The 20422-nt window shown below is 35.7% G+C and overlaps 1 protein-coding gene across 2 annotated transcripts in view; it reads left to right on the plus strand.

The window, feature by feature from the left end:
* CUL3 (cullin 3) overlaps nt 1–20422 on the plus strand; it is a 90910-nt gene that overhangs the window by 47615 nt on the left and 22873 nt on the right. For both annotated transcript variants that reach the window (XM_059167894.1, XM_059167895.1), the window contains 5 exons: nt 13073–13233; nt 14216–14330; nt 16220–16448; nt 19343–19488; nt 20229–20405. In XM_059167894.1, coding sequence (XP_059023877.1) covers nt 13073–13233; nt 14216–14330; nt 16220–16448; nt 19343–19488; nt 20229–20405 — 828 coding nt within the window. The remainder of the gene's footprint in view (nt 1–13072; nt 13234–14215; nt 14331–16219; nt 16449–19342; nt 19489–20228; nt 20406–20422) is intronic.

Here is a 20422-nt window from a genome sequence, read left to right on the forward strand (position 1 = left end):
AGTACTAGACCTTTATGTTTAAAAAAAGTCATCATCATAAATACTGTTGAAGGTCAAGAATGTTGTGCTTGATAATGAGGATTTCACCTTGCCTTCCATCTCAGTTACTCTTTCTGACAAATTGGTAGACCCGTAAACCCCTTGATTACCATGCCCTGACAACTGTTTTTGTGTGTGGAGTGATGATGTGGCAGTCCATGAGGTTGACTTAAGGGAGGCACGTATTCATTCAGCATGAAGTAGGCCCTGTGGTATGGTCAGAAATAGAGCACATATTTCTTGAGGTAGTAAAGGAAATGAAACTTTTGTTCATAAAGGGTACTGCCCCATGTTGTCTGTATGTGCACAAACTTCTTATGTGTACAGATTTCCTGTGTGTGTGTGTGTGCGTGTGTGTGTGTTTCCTGTAGGAAATGGGGAATAGTGGAGAAAAAAATATTTAATGATGAATACACTTGGCTTTAGTTCCTACATTGTCATTAATTCGCTTAAGTTACTTCTCTAGGTAAAACTCTTTAATTCCTTATTTATAAGGAAAATAGATTTATTGGGTAAGAGCTCTGGTTTTTATTTCTTTGGGGTTTTGACCCTCTACCAAAAGTAGATATCTGCATCTACATACCATACAACGTAAACTTTTGTTTGCAATTTCAGGTGGTTTATGGGTTCCCTAAGGCCTGTCTATGGGATCGGGTTGAGGATGTGTTGGTTAGATCATTTTAAGTTTTCAAGTCTTTCAACTCTGACATTTTACACCTTTTTTTTTTTTTTTAAGATTTTTATTTATTTGACAGATCACAAGTAGGCAGAGAAGCAGGCAGAGGGGGGTGAGGGAGCAGACTCCCTGCTGAGCAGCGAGCCGGAGGCGGGGCTCCATCCCAGGATCCTGGGATCATGACCTGAGCCGAAGGGAGCGGTTTAATCAACTAAGCCACTCAGGTGGCCCATACACCTTTCTAAAACTGAAAGTGATCAGTTACTTGTGTTGTTTGTAATAAAGGAAAAAACAAGAGGTGAGAGTAGATTAGTATTAAGCTGATGACAGTTTCTTTAAGAACTCTTAAAGTGGGTTGATAGAGCATCAGTTGGCTAGGAGTCTATCCAGTACTATTCCTTGTAATAGCACCTAACACTTTCAAAGCCCTTAGTGTGTGGCATTGTTTTTAGCATATTTAAGTATATTTCATTTAATTCTTAAATTGTTGCTATTTTTATTGTTGCTATTTTTAAGCAGTAGTTTGGGAAAGCAATAATTTTTATTTTTTACTAATAGAATTTTTATTCTTAAATTTCTTTAAAAAAGTAAAAATACTTTTCTGAATATATAGCAATATATACTCTTTATTACATGACTGCATCTCTTTTCTAAATGTTTTAAATACCTGACCTTCGAGGTAAGTATTGTACTCTCCATTTCACAAATGAATAAATCAAGGTCAGAGAAGATAATCTGTCAAGATCACACAGTTACAATATTACTAGAATAGTGAATCCAAGTCTTTTTTTAATTCAAAGCCCATAGTCTTCACCACTTGGCCTGAACCACCTCAGTGCAGCAGAATTATGTGTATGGACTCTGCTTAACAGAATTTCTGATATTGTTTTTTTTAAAGATTTCATTTATTTGAGAGAGCATACGTGAGCCCACAGGGGAGGAGCAAAGGGAAAGGTAGATAATCTCTAGCTGACTCTGCACTGGAGCTCAGTCCCACAACTGTGAGATCGTGACCGGAGCCGAAACTAAGAGACACTTAACTGACTGAGCCACCCAGGGGCTCCTAGAATTTATGATGATTTACTCAGAGTTGAGCTAACATTCATTTACATTCATTTACCTTCATGCTTATGAGGATAAATTCATTCATTCAGCAAGTATACAATGAGTGTATTATGTATCAAGCATTGCTCTCAACAACTGTGATTTCTTTTTCCAAGTTCTGTCATTGGGCAGTTTTATGATGCAGACATCTGTTTGGGCAGATAGTCTTAGTTCCCCAAATGGAATTGAAGAACAGTGACTTTTTCCATGCTCCCAAGTGTAAGCTATTGAAGCATATTAGAATAGTATTCTGGTTTCGTTTCTTCTTATTTTGTTTGAATCTGATATTAAAATTCTCCTTGAAGAGTGACTTGGTTAAGACTTAAGTTTCCCAATTGTCATCAGAAGTTACTTAACACCATCATTACCAGAATATCTAGAAAATCACCAAAAATATTAGATGCCTTAGTGTTTATTCTATCTAGTTGATAGTACTCTAGCCCTGCAGTAATTTGAAAGTCCTCTTCTAATTTTTTTGACACTTTTGTTGACATGTAACATAAATAAAAGTGGAGAAGTCTGTTGTGTGCATTTTTTTAAATGTGGGTTTTGTAGGATTTTTGCTTCTTAGTAATTTGTGGGAGGTTTTTATATATGCTGGGTAAAAGGTCTTTGTAGATATATGTTTTTATTGTTTGTCTGTTTTTGAGCTTAATGTGGGGCTTAAACTCGCCATCCAAGATCAAGACCTGAGCTGAGATCAGAAATCAGGCACTTAACCGACTGAGCCATCAAGGTGCCCTTCTAGATGTATTTTATATAGTTTAAGAGATACTATATTCCATTCTGGGCATGCCTTTTTCCCTCTCTTTTAATGGTGTCTCTGAAGAGAAGCTTTAAATTTCAGTTATTTACAGTTTTTCAAACTGCAGTTGTTGAATAAAGTGCTATATAAACATCTCTTTGGTTAAATTTGTTTAACCATATTCATATTGTCTACATCTTCCACATCTTCCCTAAATATTTTTGTTTGCTTGTCCTGTCAGCTCCTGAGAAATGTTAAAATCTTTAGATTTGACTATGGATTTGTTTTTTTCTCCTTTTAATTGACATATTTTGAGGGTTTTGTTATAAAATGAATATAAATTTTAGGGCTACTTGATTTTCCTGTTGAGTTGACTCTTATTTTTATGAAATATCCTTCTTTATTTCCTATACTTCTTGCTTTAAAGTCTACTTTGTGTAGTATTACTATATGAGTTTTATTTTGGTTGTTGTTTATATGGCAGATTTCACCCCATCCTTTCTTTTCCACCTTTTTGTGTCCTTAGCATTTATAAGCCCCATACAGTAATAGGCTTTTTAAGCCATCTGACAATTTTTGTTTTTAGATTGAAGCATATGGCTTATTTATGTTTAATATAATTACTAGTACATTTGGGTGCAAGTTTGCCATTATATTGGATTTTTTTTTTTCTGTCTCACCTATTCTTTATTGGATTTTCCCAGCCTCCTGTGCCTTTTTTTTAAGGTGAATGGAGTATGTTTTATTATCCATATATACTACCTTGTGTTACTTATATTTATATATTCTCTTTCTAAACTATTTTTGTGGCAACCTTAGAGATTATAACATAGATCCTTGACTTAGAGTTTACTTTATATATGTATATATTTTAACCACTTCCTGGGGGGGGGTGTCTTAGAATGCTTTGACTTCCTGAAGTTTTTTCCCCCTTGGTTTTTAGATATTTGGTACTGGGTATTTTTTTTTTTTTGTATGGAGGACAAACCTGCAAATTTTGTCAACATTGTGCATGAAAAATTGGGAGACCCTGGATGGTATCTTCCTTCCAAGGAAATGTAATCATCTTCTGCCAGGCAGGCATAATATGGGCAAATCACCATGATCTAGTTGAAGCTGGCTTTTAGGCTCTAAGTTTGTCTATTTTGAGTTTCCCTTTATTTCTGAATCGTGTCTTTACTCGTAGAGAATAGCTATCTGGGGTCTAGATGTTACCATGCCTTGAATTCCATCTTTTGTCTCCTCACCATTTCAAGTCTGCCAGTTGTGGTCTCTTCAGCTCTTTAGCCTTCCAGTGCTGCTTTGTGTTTGGTGTTTGGTGTCTTGCCCATGCTTACGTGGTTTGTCAGTAAACATCTTGACGAAAACTGCTTGCAAAAAGTTCTGGTTCTTCTATGCATTTCTTTCTTTTCAGACTTTGGCTTCCTAAGTCTTAGCTGCTTGATAGGCAGCCTACCTGTGACTTTCTGCTGAGCCTCTCGTTTCCAGTTTCCCAGATAAAACCAATAACCCAAGGAAAAGACTGAGGGTGAATGTTGATCTATTTTCAGTGTACCTACTTGCCTTTTTTTCCAGAATCTTGGCCCCACAAGTCCAGGTTGCCTTTGTTGCTCTTTGATGCTTTTAAACAGTTGGTGTTTGTTTACTTCCCATTACTCTCCCTTGAGCCCGTTGAATTCATCATTGTATTTTCTATTTATATGAACTTGACCAATCTAGATAACTTATATAAATGGAATCACAGAGTATTTCTCCTTTTGTGACTCAGGTTTAATCCATGTTGTAGCATGTGTCAGAATTCCCTTTTTAAGGCCAAATAATAATTCTGTTTTATGTGTGCACTTCATTTTTTTTTTTAAAGATTTTTTATTTATTTGACAGAGAGACAGCCAGAGCAGGAACACAAGCAAGGGGGGGTGGGAGAGGGAGAAGCAGGATTCCTGCAGAGCAGGGAGCCCAACATGGGGCCCGATCCAGGACCCTGGGATTATAACCTGAGCCCAAGGCAGACGCCTAACGACTGAGCCACCCAGGTGCCCCTGTTTGTACTACATTTTGCTTATCCATTCATCTGTCAGGGAGCACTAGGGTTGTTTCCATTGTTTGACTATTTTGCATAGTGCTGCTATGAACATGGGTATTCATTGAGACCCTGTTTTCAGTTATTTTGAATATATACCCGGATGGTGGAATTGCTAGATCATATGGCAACTCCATTTTTAACTTTTGAGTAACCACCATGCTATTTTCCATAGCAATGACACCATTTTGCATTTCCACCAGCAATTCTCAAGAGTTCAGTTTCTTCATACCCTTGTTATTTTCTGTTTTTGTTTTGTTTTGTTTTCTGATAGTAGCTATTTTGATGGGTATGAGGAGGTGGTAGCTTTTTATTTTCATCCAACTTTTATAGTTGTTGGCAACTGTATATAATTGGCAGAGGAATTGGTCTTGTAAAAGCTAGTCTTTCAGTATTAGAAGTGGAAGTAAGTGGAATAGCATTTTAAGGTTGTTGTTACTATTAAGATGAGGAAAGAGACAGATGTTAAAGTCACCCCTAGTAAATGGAAGAGATTGGATTGAAATAACCTATCTGGCTCTTAAATCTGAGCTCTTTGCCAATGAATTCTATTGCTTCTTTAATATAGGCCTTCCGGGATGCCTGGGTGGCTCAGTTGGTTAAAATAGGCCTTCCTTTCTAAAGTCTTACAACCTCATTATTCAAAGATCTGATTTCTTTTCTTTTTTTTTTTTTAAGATTTATTTTGGAGAGATAGCAAGAGAGAGCAAGAGCGGTGGAAGGGGAGCAGTAAAGGGGAGAAGCAGACTCCCCACTGAGCAGGGAACCAGTCATGGGGCTCAGTCCCAGGACCCTGGGTTCATGACCTCAGCTAAAGGCAGGTGCTTAACTGACTGAGCCACCCAGGCTCCCCCAAGATCTTGATTTCTGTTACTTGATTACTCTTCTGGTTCTAATATGGGTTTTTTCCTGCTACCATTAGATTCTTGAATTTTAGAGTAGGGAACAGTGCTTTTATTTTAGGATTTGGTGCAATTTACACAGCTTTAGAGAAACATGACCGAGGTTTTGATTTATTAGATATCCTAGGATACAATTCTTAAAATACATGGAAGTTATTTTCAAGGAGAATTTCTCATAACAATGTTGTTTTAAAAACTTTGACAGCCCTGAGAGAGATTTTAGACCCATTTTACAGTGGTGGAAACTGTGACTTTGAGCTTTAGTCATGGTTATAAGTTTTCAAGCCATCTGTATTCTTTGCTTTTCTATGTACTTTACCCAGTAGCATTTTTAAATCCAGAAGTGTTAATCTGTCTGAGCAGTTTACTATTTCCTCTCTTACTGGTGCCCTTTCCACAGTGTAGTCAGGACTAACATTGTGGAAAATACTGGGACAGTCAGTTCTTTAAACTTTGCTCTAATTAGATTGATTTTTTTTACTGTAACTGCACTAGAAACTTTTTGTTACTTTTCCCAGGTTTGGTTTTTTTTTTTTTTGAAATTTTCTATTTCTGTCTTCATAGTGTTAAGCCTTCTTAACTTGTATTTATTTCATGGCTTGAAAGTGAACCCGCCCAAAGACACTTACATTTACTTGCTGATAGAAGATTGCCTAGTGATTAAGCTTGGGAAAGCAGGTTCAAACTGGTTCTAACAGATAGTAGTTATTTGTTACAGGGTTATTTGCTTTGTTGTTGTTGTTGTTTTAATGAGCTAAACTTTTCAGGGTTTGTCTCTAGTTTATAAGCAGGACAGATGCTTACTATTTGTAAAGATTTTACCCCTGTTTACATTCTTCATCTCCTCCTACCCTCTTTTTAAAATATAAATTTAAAAAAAAAAACAAAAAACCTATTGGTTAAAAAAATTTGCTGAACTATTTCTTGCAGGTAAGTTAAGTATTAAGAATTAGTGTTTCTTTGTTTTTGTTTTTTTAACTTCATGCTCATGGTTTTGGTCTATTTTGATTGTTTTAATACCATTTCTGAGTAATGAATCTCTTTAACTCACAAAGTCACTCCTTGACTTTGTACAGGTTTAGCTTTCATAAGCTCTGCATGTCCACATAGCATGTCTTGGTATCTCTAAGAATATTAGCATCTTGGTAACTTGAGTAAACTCATCAGTTAAGGGGGGAAGGCAGATATTTCTCAAGATGGTGGGAGTAGTAATATCTGTGGCTTTGTGGGGCCAAACACCTTGTAGGCAGATGTCCTGTTGTCGACTGGTAATGTGAAGAGCCGTAGGTCATGAGTAGACATTTGCTGAAGATTTATGTGGAAATCTTTTGGTTGGTTGAGGTCTCCGTTTTTTGTGGCAGAGGAAGAAAGACTCTAATCTCTCTACTTCAGTTCCTAGAGACCTGCCTGCCTGCCCTAGTTGATGCTTTTAAACAGGTACTTTATAATTTATCTAGCCTTTATAGTTGTTCTTGGCAGGGAGGTTGGCCTTGCAAAAGTATTCTTTCAAGACTAGGGGTAGAAGTAAGAGGGGTAGCATTATTGTAAGGTAGTGTGTTGGGTAGCAGTTGGGTTGCAGGTACAAAAGCAGTCTGGCTTTTCCCCAGGTTTATGAAAACAGGGCCAGTGAGATAGTCCCATCATTATTTATTCCTCCTCACCTCTGGGTTCATTTAGCTTGTGAAGAAGATTGCTTGTTGTAGGTTTGCTTGGCCTAGGAATAGCAACCCTGAGAGATTGAAAATAGAGTTTATCTCTGTAGCAATGAAACTCCTATCCCTTTAGTAAATCTAATGTTTGACTCAGACATTAAGTTTTCATACGTGTTTTTTAGAACATTATACATTTAAAGTGGTGTATTTTCTCTAAAAAAGGCAAATAGAAGCAACCACCAACTTTCTGTCTCTACTTAGCTTTCTTCAATAGGTAAATGACTCCTGTTGAATTCATACAAACTATATTTTGGTTAAAAAGCCTAAAATTAAAATACTGCTTTTAGGTTATTCTTTAATATTTTTTCTCTCTTTTGGGATGATTTCATCTTGTCCTTCCTTTGAGGTTGTGTTCTTTTAGCTAGTTAGAGGTTAACTAGAGGTGAGATTTTGGATCTTTTTAAATTAAATATTCACTTAGAAACATATATGCAATAAAAGTCCTATGGTGATTTAAATAATTAGAACTACATTATTGTATTACATAAACTCAGCCACTTATTTTTTTAAGATTTTATTTTATAATATTTTTTAAGTAATAAACCCAGTGTTGGGCTCAAACCCATAACCCCAAGATCAGGAGTCACACGTTCACCGACTGAGCCAGCCAGGCACCCCTAGCCACTTATTTTTTTTTCCTGTTGGAATCTATTAGGAAAATGCTATTGTGTACCCACAGGCTGAATTCCTTCTGATAATACCAGTAAGCAAGAAATAGAAGATTTCAGCATGTTTATTTAGTAAATATTTTAATATATATCATGTGCAGATCACAAGTTTATTGTGTGTGCATTTCTCTTTAACATACGTACATATAAACACTTGAGTATATGCATGTATGTCTTTTATTTTGCTTGGTGGTAATTAGTCATACATATCTAACATTTAATATAAATAACTTATTACTGGTTTAAATAGCCACACATATTTTGTCGGTTTTCTCTTGTCCATTTATTGGTACTCTCAAATCTTAGGGGTAACAGGTTTTCTTAATATGTCATTTAATTGCATTCACTATATACACCTTGAGAGTCTCACATTAAAAGACAAAGGTTTAGATCTTATACTACATCTGTATTTCTTTTGTCTCCAGTCATCTTCCATGGATATGAATGTTGTCTGCCCTACTCAAACACTCTAACCACCTGTACCCATCATACCTGGCTTCCTTTACTAAAGCATTGTTTCTTCCCATACAGAATATATATGAGGAATTCATCATTTGCAACCAACCCTTTTTCTGCCTTTTTGCCAGAGGACTTGAGCTAGACAGCACTATCGGCCAAGGGGTTATAGATTCACCCACATCACTGTGCTTAGGATTGGAAAGAGGGAGACTGGCAACAGAAATAGAAAGGGAAAAATGATAGTGAAGTATATCTTGATCCTTCACATATATTAATTTTTGATCAGAGTTAAGCTTCATAGGAATTATACTAGAGTTTTAGAGATTATGTTTACCGTCCCTTTGGGTTGCCCAAGACCAGAGAGGATAAATGACTTGCTCAAAGTCACATAGCCAAGGTTAATGGTACAGCCAGAGCTCACGTGAAGAATTCCTAACTCCACATCTAGTATTTTTGTATTCAAAAATCTGCTGTAACTGACAAATCCACTTTAGAAAACAGTTTAGTAATTTCCGTATGATGTGGTACTTCCACTTCTAGAAATCTGTCCCAAGAAAAATGAAAGCATATATCCCCAAAGGATTGTACCCATTCACAGCAACATTGTTCATAGTAAACAAAACTGGACACAGCCCCAAATACCCATCAGCAGTTGAACTAAATGTGGCATATCCATACAATAGAGTACTATTCAGCACTACAAAGGAATGAAATACTGATAAATGTTAACACCATTATGAACCTCAGCAACTTTATGCCTGGTGAAAAATCACACAGGAAAGGTTACATATGATTCAATTATATTAAATGACCAGAAAAAGAAATTTGTAGAGAAAAAGAGAGAAAGCAGGGGTACTGGAAGTGGTATTGACTACAAATGGGCCCAAAGGATTTTTTGGGGTGATGGAAATAGTTCTAGAACTAGATTGTGGCCATTGTTAGACAACTGTACTCTTAAAATGAGTGGCATATAAATCATACTGCAGTAAAGCCAGAAAAGGGGGAAACATTAAAAATATTCCACTCTAAAATTCATAATTTACTCTGAAGATTACATTATATGTGCCTTTTTGTCCTGTAATTCTTATAGGTAGTGCCCTTTTACGAAAAACAGTACAATCTGACCAAATTCTTTTGACATCTGTCTTAAGAACATTTGGTTTCCTAAGAGGTTAAACTTGCTAGTGTCATATATATGTTATATATGATACTAATCTGACCCCCCCACACCCTACAAGTACCATAGGCATGTAGTAGAGTTGGAACTTGCAGTGCTTGCTGGAATTACCAGTATTTTCTATTCTGTGAAACAGCCTGATGCAGAATTCTGTCACTGCTGTTTCACTGCTTTCAGTATCTCTTCTGTATTTTGCTCTTACCAGTTATTTGTGTTTACTAAGTCAGTTGTATTTATTTTCAAGTCTGTTTATGTCAGTTGTACTTGTTATTAATACATAATTTAATACCCTGTAAATCAATAAAATGGTGTTAAAAATGATAAAACTTTTTCTTTGGTAAACTAGATTGAATGTTTTAGAAAGACTTGACAAAGGCAAGTCACTAAATATTGGTTCAAATTAGATATGAGTAATTTAAAAGAATAAGGCAGGGATCGTAATAATCTAGAAGGACTTTTTTACATTCAGATTGCTTCACAAATGTCTCTAGTTTTCATGCTCCATCTTAATGAAACAAAGTAGAAAAATTGCTATGAGGTGAGAGTGTTTGTAAGAAAGAACACTGAACTCCAGTCACAGGATTCTTGTTCAAAGATGGAAGAAAGTTTTGATAGCTCAGTGAACATGTATTGTTTTAAATTAAAATTTTTAAGATGCAAATATGTGAATGTACATTTGTTTTTCTCTTTTTACCAACTATGTTCAGTTAAGCAGCCAGTTACTAGCTTTGATTATTTAGGGTGAGAGTGATACTGTATATGGTACTGTTTAAAACTGTAAACATCAAATTTACAATTGATTTATGCAATAGAGTATTTTTATAACACAGAAGATTCTTGGTGCTTTTTAAATGTTTAGATTTATGTCAGCTTTTATTGTGTGCATCCTGTTTCATGCTGAAAAATAAGGCAGAAGCTCTTGGGTGGCTCAGTTGGTTGAGCATCGACTCTTGATTTCAGCTCAGGTAGTGATCTCAGGGTCATGAGATAGAGCGGTATTGGGCCCAGTGCTCAGTGGGGAGCCTGCTTAAAATTTTCTGTCTCTTGGGGCGCCTGCGTGGCTCAGTGGGTTAAGCCTCTGCCTTTGGCTCGGGTCATGATCTCAAGGTCCTGGGATCGAGCCCCACATTGGGCTCTCTGCTCAGCAGAGTCTGCTTCTCCCCCACCCTCTGTCTGCTCATGATATTTCTCTCTATCAAATAAATAAACAAAATTAAAAAAAAAAAAAAGGTTTTCTATCTCTCCTCTGTATTCTCTGTCTGTCCCCCCCCAATAGTTGGGGAGACACAGAATTTAAGATTTTGAGGTGGACATGTAAAGCTTAAGAATTTATTGGAGAGAGAACACCAAATGGGGGATGACCCCAGTGCTGCTGGAGTGTCCAGGGATGGGTTCTGGAATGGGAGACGGTAAGAGCTTCCTCATAGGATTTGGCAGCCTCTGCTCAGGGATAGGGCTGGGTCCAAGGCTGTGGAGCTTTCAGGGGCAAGGTCAGACAAGAAGTGGATCCCCATCACCAAGCTGGGCTTGCCTGGTCAATGACACGGGGATCAGATCCCTAGAGGAAATCTCTCTTCTTTCTGCCCATCAAGGAGTATGAGATTATTGAGTTTTTCCTAGGGTCATCCCTCAGGGCTGAGGTTCTCAATGTAGTAACTCTGCAAAAGCAGACCAGTGCCGGCCAGCAGACCAGGTTCAAGGCATTTGTTGCCATCGGACATTAGACTGAATACGTTGGTCTGGGTTAAGTGCTACAAGGAAATAGCCACTGATATCCAGGGTCCCATCATCCTGGTCTAAGCTTTCCAGTATCCCCATTGGGGAACAAGATCGACAAGCGCCACACTGTCCCATGCAAGGTGATTGGCTGCTGTGGTTCTGTGCTAGTATACGCCTCCTCCCTGCCCTTAGAGGTACTGGCATCGTCTCAGCCCATGCTCAAGAAGCTTCTGATGATGCTTTTGGTATTGACTATTGCTCCCCCTCAGCCAGGGGCTGCACTGCCATCCTGGGCACCTTCGCCAAGTTCTGATATCATTTCTAAGACCTACAGCTGTCTCACCCCAGACCTTTGGAAAGACTGTGTTCACCAAGTCTCCCTATCAGGAACTCACCAGTTCTTGTAAAGATCCACACCAGAGTCTCTGTGAACAGGACCCAGGCTCCTCATGTGGCCACCATGTTAGTTTTATGCAAAGGAAAAAAACGAAAGCATATTTAAAAAACAGAATTTTATCAGAGAGTCATCTGTGAAAATTCTGAACCTATTGAAGTTGCATGATTTTAAAAATGTGAGCTTCTGCCAAGATGATACAGAATGTAGAAATGTGAGCAGCAAAGATACTAATCAAAGAGTGGCTTTCCTTGTAGCCAGGAGGGGTGTGCCCTGGAGGAGCTGAATGGAGGAGGTTGTGGGAGTGATGTCACATGAAGAGAATGGTGCTAGGGGAGAATGTAGTTAGCCCTTGTTGGTCCGTGCCATTTCGGTTGCATCACTGATACCGTTGAGCTTCTGTTTATGTTCACCTGGTGGCTTTGCTTGGTGTTGCATGTAAGGACAGTGTTCCTTAGAAAACTTGTAGAATCACAGTTTGCAGTGGTTCTTAACTGGTTTGGGATCATAAATGCCTTTAAGAATCTGGTGAAAGCTAGTATTATGTACCAGCAGACACACAATAGTTTCATAATTTTTGGAAGTTTTGAGACTGAGGCCCAGAGAGATCCTGGTTAAGAACAGAAAGAAATTCTGTTGCTAATCCTTTTGTGAATTAAAAACTTAGTAGTTTTATTCCAGTGTATTTTGGTATAAATACGGATTTTCAAATAATGCAGAAAATAGGACTTGCATAGCGAATAATTCTGGAATTTATGTGCTGTATAAAGTTGAGGACATACCTGTAATCAAGTTGGCAAGAACTTGAAAATAAGAGGACTACAAGGAATCTGTTTGAAATGACAATAACTAGAGGTGTTCTAATTATGTAGTTCTCAGTGCCGCTGTATTACAAGCATTAAAGCCTTTTAATATTTACCAGTAAGCAATCAGCTTAAGTTACATGGATCTTTATTTATTCAGCTCTTAATTTTACTTCATAGAATATGATCTTTAAGTACGGTATTTAAGGAAGTATGAACCATGTTCATGCATGGTATGGCTCTGGAGAGAAAGGAAAATGTTTCTACCTTGCTGTCTACGTTTCTCCTCTGTTTTCTGCTCACCTGCCTTTCCCTGGATGTGGTGGTTCCCTGGCACTTTTTTTCTTCAGGTTTAATGGGTGATCACCTATAGCCAATTGTTTGTAAATTGTACAGTTATAAACTGTAAAGACTGACTTTTATTCATTTGGGAGGTGCTAAAAAATTCCATGGTGCTTGAAATAGTTTGAAGTGTTTCTCACCTGAAAAATGGGCTGCTTCTGGAATTTTATTTCCTGTATTGTAGCTCACAATGATTATTTTTATGTTTGCAGGAATTGTGCACATGTTTCTATGATTTTGTTTTCACTGCAGGACCGTGTATATGTACAACAAAATAATGTGGAGAATGTCTACAATTTGGGATTAATTATTTTTCGCGATCAAGTTGTACGTTATGGGTGTATTAGGGATCACCTACGACAAACGCTATTGGACATGATTGCAAGAGAGCGGAAAGGAGAAGTTGTAGATCGGTATAATCATCTTTTTATATTTTTATGTTTCGTTTTTTTTAGTGGTTAATATCTTGAGAACCGATTTACCGTCTGGGACATAATGAAAATCCTCAAAAACATTTTTACAATTAATAAAGTTATCTAGATTTTAACTTAAAAGCACATAGCCTATTATTAGAAGAGACCATCCTGAACTTTTATTTAATATACTTTTAAAAAAACAAATCAGCCATTAGTCTTCCCTTTTGGTTTTTCATGTATTTTTTTATGCTGGCATTTTGTTCTTCTTTACTGTGTGAGATAACATTTTTTGTTCCCTTTGTCTTTCTCTTTAAAAGGCTTTAGGCTAGCCTTCGTTCTTAACACATTTGAAGAAAAGTGTTGAACATAATGTACTCAACTCTCCCATGCCCCTTGTGTTAGGTCACATTGTCTCCCCTTCTTGCATGGCTGCAGTATCATTTTTGTGACACTGCAGCTAGAACGGCTTGAAGCATGGAAGACTGCTTTCTCTGTGTGTCTGCACTCAGAGCAATAGAGGAAGACTTGTAAAATTCTTTTTATTTCAGCTTTGGTGCTTGGGCAGGGTTGCCTCAAAGCCGTTGGATTAGGAAAAAAAAATTATAATGCCTCAGAGTAGCTGCGTATTGTACCCGTGTCAAGCAGTATAGCCTCCCCTCTCTCGTTACTGCTTTCTGATAGTCTTTTTAACTGCACAGAAATACTTAGACATTTTAAGTGCATTTTCTTTCAGATTTTAAAGTTCTAACAGTATGAGGACAACTTGAGATAAATGGCTCTATAGTCAAGATACGCTTTTGGATTAAAAATTACTCTAAATCCTTATGTTACAAATGAGTTCTTTATGGGAGCTGGGTCACTTTGATATAAAAAAATGTTCTTAAGGTCTTTCTAGCTACTTCTCTTGCCTTTTTTTTTTTTTTTTTACTTGAATCTTTAATATAACTTGATTATCAGGTGGTTTAACTTCTTTTGACAGAGGCGCAATAAGAAATGCTTGCCAGATGCTAATGATTTTAGGTCTTGAAGGACGATCCGTCTATGAAGAAGATTTTGAGGCTCCTTTTTTGGAAATGTCTGCAGAATTTTTTCAGGTAATCAGTGTAGATATAAATAAGTGCTTTTTTAAGATAGTCTCAAAGTAACCGAACGTAGCTACTGATTTGAACATTTGACCCTTTTCTCCTAAGGCCGTTTGAGAAGGAGGGTAGGTACAGAAAATACCTTCAGACACCTACTCCCCATGCTCACATTCCAGGGAAGAAACCCATTGAAAAAAAATTGGAAGAGTTTGGAGTTACATACACAATTTTTTAAATTATGTGTTATAACATACAAACTTAGAAATAACTATAATATTTTATTATCTTTACATGTTATAAATTATTTACCATAAATTCACAGGCAGTGTATCACTAATAAAGTCTCACTCTTCAGGCTTTTGGTAGTATTAAGTTATTTGTAAAATAAGTACAGAAATGTGCATGATCTCATAGTGCATATATATATATTTTAAAGACTATTGATGAGGAAATTAGAAATTTTGCAGTATAACAACCCAGAACTAGCTAAATTGCTAAAAGTGAAGTTAAACTAATACTAATTTGTAATGAAATTAACAAAATCTAAGTGTAAGTAAGATAATGATAACAAGGCATCCTCCTGAAAACCTCAATTACAGTAGGATAAGCTTTATAGTGTTAAAACAGACTTAGCTGAACACTGAAAGATTTTACTCCCAGTAGTAGGCTTTTTAAGAAATGAATGAATACAAAGTTAGAATAGTTCTTAATAGTTCAGTATAGGTCATTCATAAGAGCCATTGGATGTATTTAAAGATGGAATTCAGGTTTTGGTGTCATTTACACATAAACAAAGAATGGACTTGCCCTTTTTTTTTTTTTTTTTTTTTTAATTCATTTGTTGCACATCAGGAAGACCTTTGGGGCTTGCACTGGTGAGCCTGGACCTTCCTTTATGAACTGTTAATTTTATAGGAGACAGGCTATATTTTCTAGTAATGTAACAACTAATGGTAGATGTATTTGACAACATTTTTGACCTTTACATTTGTTTTAATTTCCTTCATTACTTTGTAGATGTACCAGTAGAAGATTAATTGTCAAGATTCCAAAATGTGCTGCACTGATATGTGTATGAATGTGCATATATACATAATACATACTATTTTTAACAGTGAATGGAGACATGGTCTCACCAAGAGTTTTATTTGGTGTGTTAATGTCCTTAGAAACTGTATTATTTTCAAGGATTAAAACTACTTTTTGTAAGAAAGTGGGAAGTATTATTAAATTTTATACATAGTTTATATCAAGTTTTGTAAATCTTAGATATATTCCTGCTAATTATATGCTAATTCCTGATTAGTCCTGCTATCATATAGGTTAAGATAATTCGGATTAATATTTACAGTTTAGTGGAACTTCTGTAAGGCTGGTGTTAGCAGACAAGATTAAGAGTTACTTAAAAACTCTGTTTCTCAAACTTCAGTGTGTGTGTGCACACATAACTCCTTTGAGATTGGGAGTGGGGTGGCAGTTGGACTTAACATAACTAGCAGTATGTCAGCAGAACTATGATAAACATTTATGAGTCTTTCTAATTATACATAAAACAAGTCAAAAAAGACACTTCCACTCTGATTTGGGGTCAGTTACTTCATTCTATACTTTTGACCCGTAATGGCATGTGCTTGCTTTTTCTGCTATTTGAAGTACATTGGCAAAGTTTGAAAAAACACTGCTTAAGGATAATGTATTGATGTCTCTTATGTGATAAGTGCTTTCAAGGATATAATTCAGACTATGTGGATATGTATGATAAACTATAAAATGTTAATAGTGCTTATGATATTTAGCTTGGCTTGTGATAAATAATTATAGAAACGCAGTTAAAAGAAGAAACACATTTTGCTTCTCTGTTTAAAAAAAAAAAAAGCAAAAAACGTGCTTTTTATTTGCAGATGGAAAGCCAGAAATTTTTAGCAGAAAACAGTGCTTCAGTATATATAAAGAAAGTAGAAGCTAGAATTAATGAAGAAATAGAACGGGTGATGCACTGCCTTGACAAATCAACTGAAGAGCCAATAGTAAAGGTGGTTGAGAGGGAGCTCATTTCCAAGCACATGAAAACCATAGTAGAAATGGAAAATTCTGGGCTAGTACATATGTTGAAAAATGGAAAGACAGAAGGTAAGTGTCAGCAATTGAAATACAGTTAAATCTTTATAATTCTGCCAGGTTCTTAGTAATTTTTAAAAATTTTCCTATAATTAAAATAGATTTAAATGTCAGTCTTATAGTTATGTGTGTCATTAATTTATTAATTGTTGTTACTTTGATGAGGTTTAAGTGTAAAGCTTTACACTTTATTAATGAAGATTTTTGGTGTTTCTTGTTAATTGAATGGCTCTTTTTTCCTATCTTTCTTTTTAGTCTTCTCACTTTTTTGTTTTTCTTAGCCCAAAGGTCTAATATTCCTGTTTGTTTGTTTTTTTTAATGTACAAGAGACTAGGGTTCAGCATTGCTCCATAGTCTCTATGTGATTTTTTTTTTTTTTTGTGATTCTTCTTAATGTGACATTCCAATCATAAAATTTCTGTAGGCTTTCCTTTGGCAGTGAGTTGTGATAAGGGGGCTGGAAATGGAAAAATAATGTCTTTCATGTGACATTTCAGATAGATTAAGTAGATTGGTTTTGGGAACTTTGAGGTTACAGACTTCAGAGAAGAATTGCTTTATAAAAGTAAAGGTACACAGTTTTGAGATAACTGTAGCATTTATTTTTATTGGGTTTTTACCCTTTTTTTCCTAAAAACAGTATTTTATGATTTCCCTATGAGAAATTATAAGTAAAAGTAATAGTCACTGTTGTCCTTGTTTTTAATTTCTGAATTTTTACTTCAAAACTGTGACTTTGGAAATTACTGATTTGCTATTAAAAAATAAACAAACATGGTACTCGTGTTATTTTCCTGCTTCTTAGGTGATATGTTAGTGGCATTTTGCTACTACTTATAAAAGAAACACATATTGCCTGTTGAAGTTAAGAGCTTGACAGGGAATGAAAAACAATTTTTAAGTGAACAATTTAAAGGGGAGGAGGGATGTAAGAGGAGAGAAAAAGTAAGATGATGGGAAAGGAGGTTGTTTTCTGTGCTTCCTCTAGTGTAGTCCTTGCTTTGTGTTTTGAAATGCTTATATTTCTACTTATTTCTTCCTGAAAGTTGTATGTAAATTTATTTGATTAAACCAGAGAATGTTGCCTTTTTTTTTTGTTTTGAAGATTTTATTTATTTATTTGACAGAGATCACAAGTACACAGAGAGGCAGGCAGAGAGAGAGGAGGAAGCAGGTTCCTCACCGAGCGGAGAGCCTAATGTCGGACTCAACCCAGGACCCTGGGATCATGACCTGAGCCGAAGGCAGAGGCTTTAACCCACTGAGCCACCCAGGTGCCCCACCTTTTAAAAGATCCTTCTTGGGATGCCTGGGTGGCTTAGTCAGTTAAGCACCTGACTCTTGATTTCGGCTAATTCATGATCTCAGGGTCTTGGGATCGAGTCCACGTTGGGTTCACGTTCTCACTGTGGAGTCTGCTTGAGATTCTCTCCCTCTGCCCCTGATTCCGCTCCTGCTTGCACTCTTTCTCTCTCTCAAAGTAAATAAAATCTTCAAAAAAATTACTTTTGGGGGGTTATAATTTATGCCAAATGTGAAACTGTAAGATTTGCTGTATATAGTTTACTTTAGGACATACATTGCTGAACACTTAACTTTTAATACAGTTTGATCTTTGAAAGTCACTGAAACAAATTTTAGAAGCCCTTTTTGTAAAGCTTGGATCTAACTTTTTTTTTAATATATGCAACTTTAGTTTTAAGTTCTAAATAACTGTTAAAATGAAGACCTGGATAGGTAAATTATAGCCTGTCCGTCAAATGTGGCCCACCATCAGTTTGGTTAGGGGGGCAGAAAAATCAAAAGAAGAATAATACTTCACTGCATATGAAAATTAAATGAATTTTTAGATATCAGAGTCCTTAAGTAAAATTTTATGGGAACATAGTCTTGCCCATTCATCTCTATGTTATCTGTGGCTTCTTTCTTGTTACAGTAGCAAAACTGAAGTAGTTGCAACTGGGACCATATGGCCAACAAGTCTATAAAGTATTTACTCTCTGGTACTTTACAAGAAAAAAATTCCCAGCCCCCAGTCTAGAAACTGCTATTCTAATTACATTTTCAAAAGTTCTCTATTATAAAGCTTTTTATATCATTGTATGGTTTTGACACAGTCTTGGTAAGTTCTTATTTCAGAGAAACAGCAGACATAATATGAAAGCAGTTTAATATTGTAAAAAATAATAGAAAAAATGGACAGAATCCAGAATTACTCATTCTAAATAAGAATAATATAGTGAGATAAACCACTTTTTAAAATATAGGTATTGGCCTAGGAAATCACCTGGTAAATACTAGGGATTGCTTTGAGTGAAATACTAAGGAATAGGAATATATGCTAAAAGTTTCATATAAACTTTGTCATGGTGTGTAATGAAATAAATTCTAGTATATTTTATTTTATTTATTGTCATGTTGTTTGAACTTTGAGATAGACATACCCAAAGATATCTGTAAGATTTTTAATTGGTTTTTATTATGTTGACTACTAGTTAACACAATAATTGAAATTATTCTTTTGATAGATACTGTGTATTATTACTGGACTTTAGATTGGAATTGTGTAGGAACTCAAAGCTGCAGTTTTCATTTTTTTGTGTGGCTTTTTTATTATGCTGTATGGGCATCTTCCATGTGAAGTAAAATGTTTTCAGACATATTGATGCCCTCAAAGCATCTTATCTGAAAGCTGTATTTCATAAGTTGCAATAGTAATCTTTAGCCTAATTTTTTTCCTTTTGTCTATTTTGCTGGGTGTTTTTGGTAATTTTTTACATGATCAGCAAGTGGTAGTGAAAAGTTGAAAAGTAAGCTTCTTTAAATTCACAAGTCAGAATAAATAGATTCACATTTTTTTCTTAATTCTTAATGTAGTTAATTTGTATGTTCTTTCTGATTGCAGACCTCGCTTGCATGTACAAGTTATTTAGTCGTGTGCCAAATGGCTTGAAAACAATGTGTGAGTGTATGAGTTCCTATTTGAGGGAGCAAGGTAAAGCCCTTGTTTCTGAGGAAGGCGAAGGAAAGAATCCTGTTGACTATATCCAGGTAAGCGAATACAGAAGATTTTCCTTAAGTCTGTGAAAATAATTTTGACACATGCTAATAAAAAGTTCACTTTTCCTAAGCTGTATTTTGTATTTTTTACTCTTAATTTTCCCAGTGGAAAAATGTAGTATATGTAATTATCCTAAATATTTTAGGATTTTGCCAAGTATGTATGTTTATATCAGGGAACCAAACTGCTACTTTTCATTCATTAACCTGTTTGATGAAGACCTTGTTTAAATTGTTTCAGGAATGGAAATCACTACTTTTTTATATGCTTTAGTGGTTCTGTACTTTGGGGTATGAGAAAAAAGTAATTATTTTCAGTTAAATACTTTCTGTTTGAAAATATTGTGTTTTTAAGCAATACTATGAATAAATTATGCCTCAAGTTTTTCATATTTCAATTTAAATAATTGCTTTTTAAAGCTGATTTTTTTAGGCTTTACTCAATCAAGACAAAGAAGGTTGTTGTGGGGAAATAGCACAGAGGTTCTTTAGTTCATCTTCAATAGAGTAATACATAAATGGAAAATGGACTATTTCCCTCATTGCTGACATGTTTAATATGGGCTTAGATAAGTCTTGAAAATAATAATACAGAACCTATAAGTTTAATACCGCATGCACCCATTTATTACCAGCAAGATTAGATAAATATACCTGATAGTAAGTGTATTGTTTATAAAAAGAAAATTATTATATAATGTATCCTGAATTTCTTTGTTTCTGTTTGGAAGGGCTTATTGGATCTGAAGAGTAGGTTTGATCGCTTCCTCCAGGAATCGTTCAATAATGACCGGCTCTTTAAACAAACTATTGCGGGTGACTTTGAGTATTTTCTCAACCTCAACTCCAGGTCCCCTGAATACCTCTCATTATTTATTGATGATAAGCTGAAGAAGGGAGTCAAAGGGGTAAGTATTAAAGCATT

The sequence above is a fragment of the Mustela lutreola genome, chromosome 3 (genome assembly GCF_030435805.1).
Source record: "Mustela lutreola isolate mMusLut2 chromosome 3, mMusLut2.pri, whole genome shotgun sequence".
NCBI classification, from domain to species: Eukaryota; Metazoa; Chordata; class Mammalia; order Carnivora; family Mustelidae; genus Mustela; species Mustela lutreola.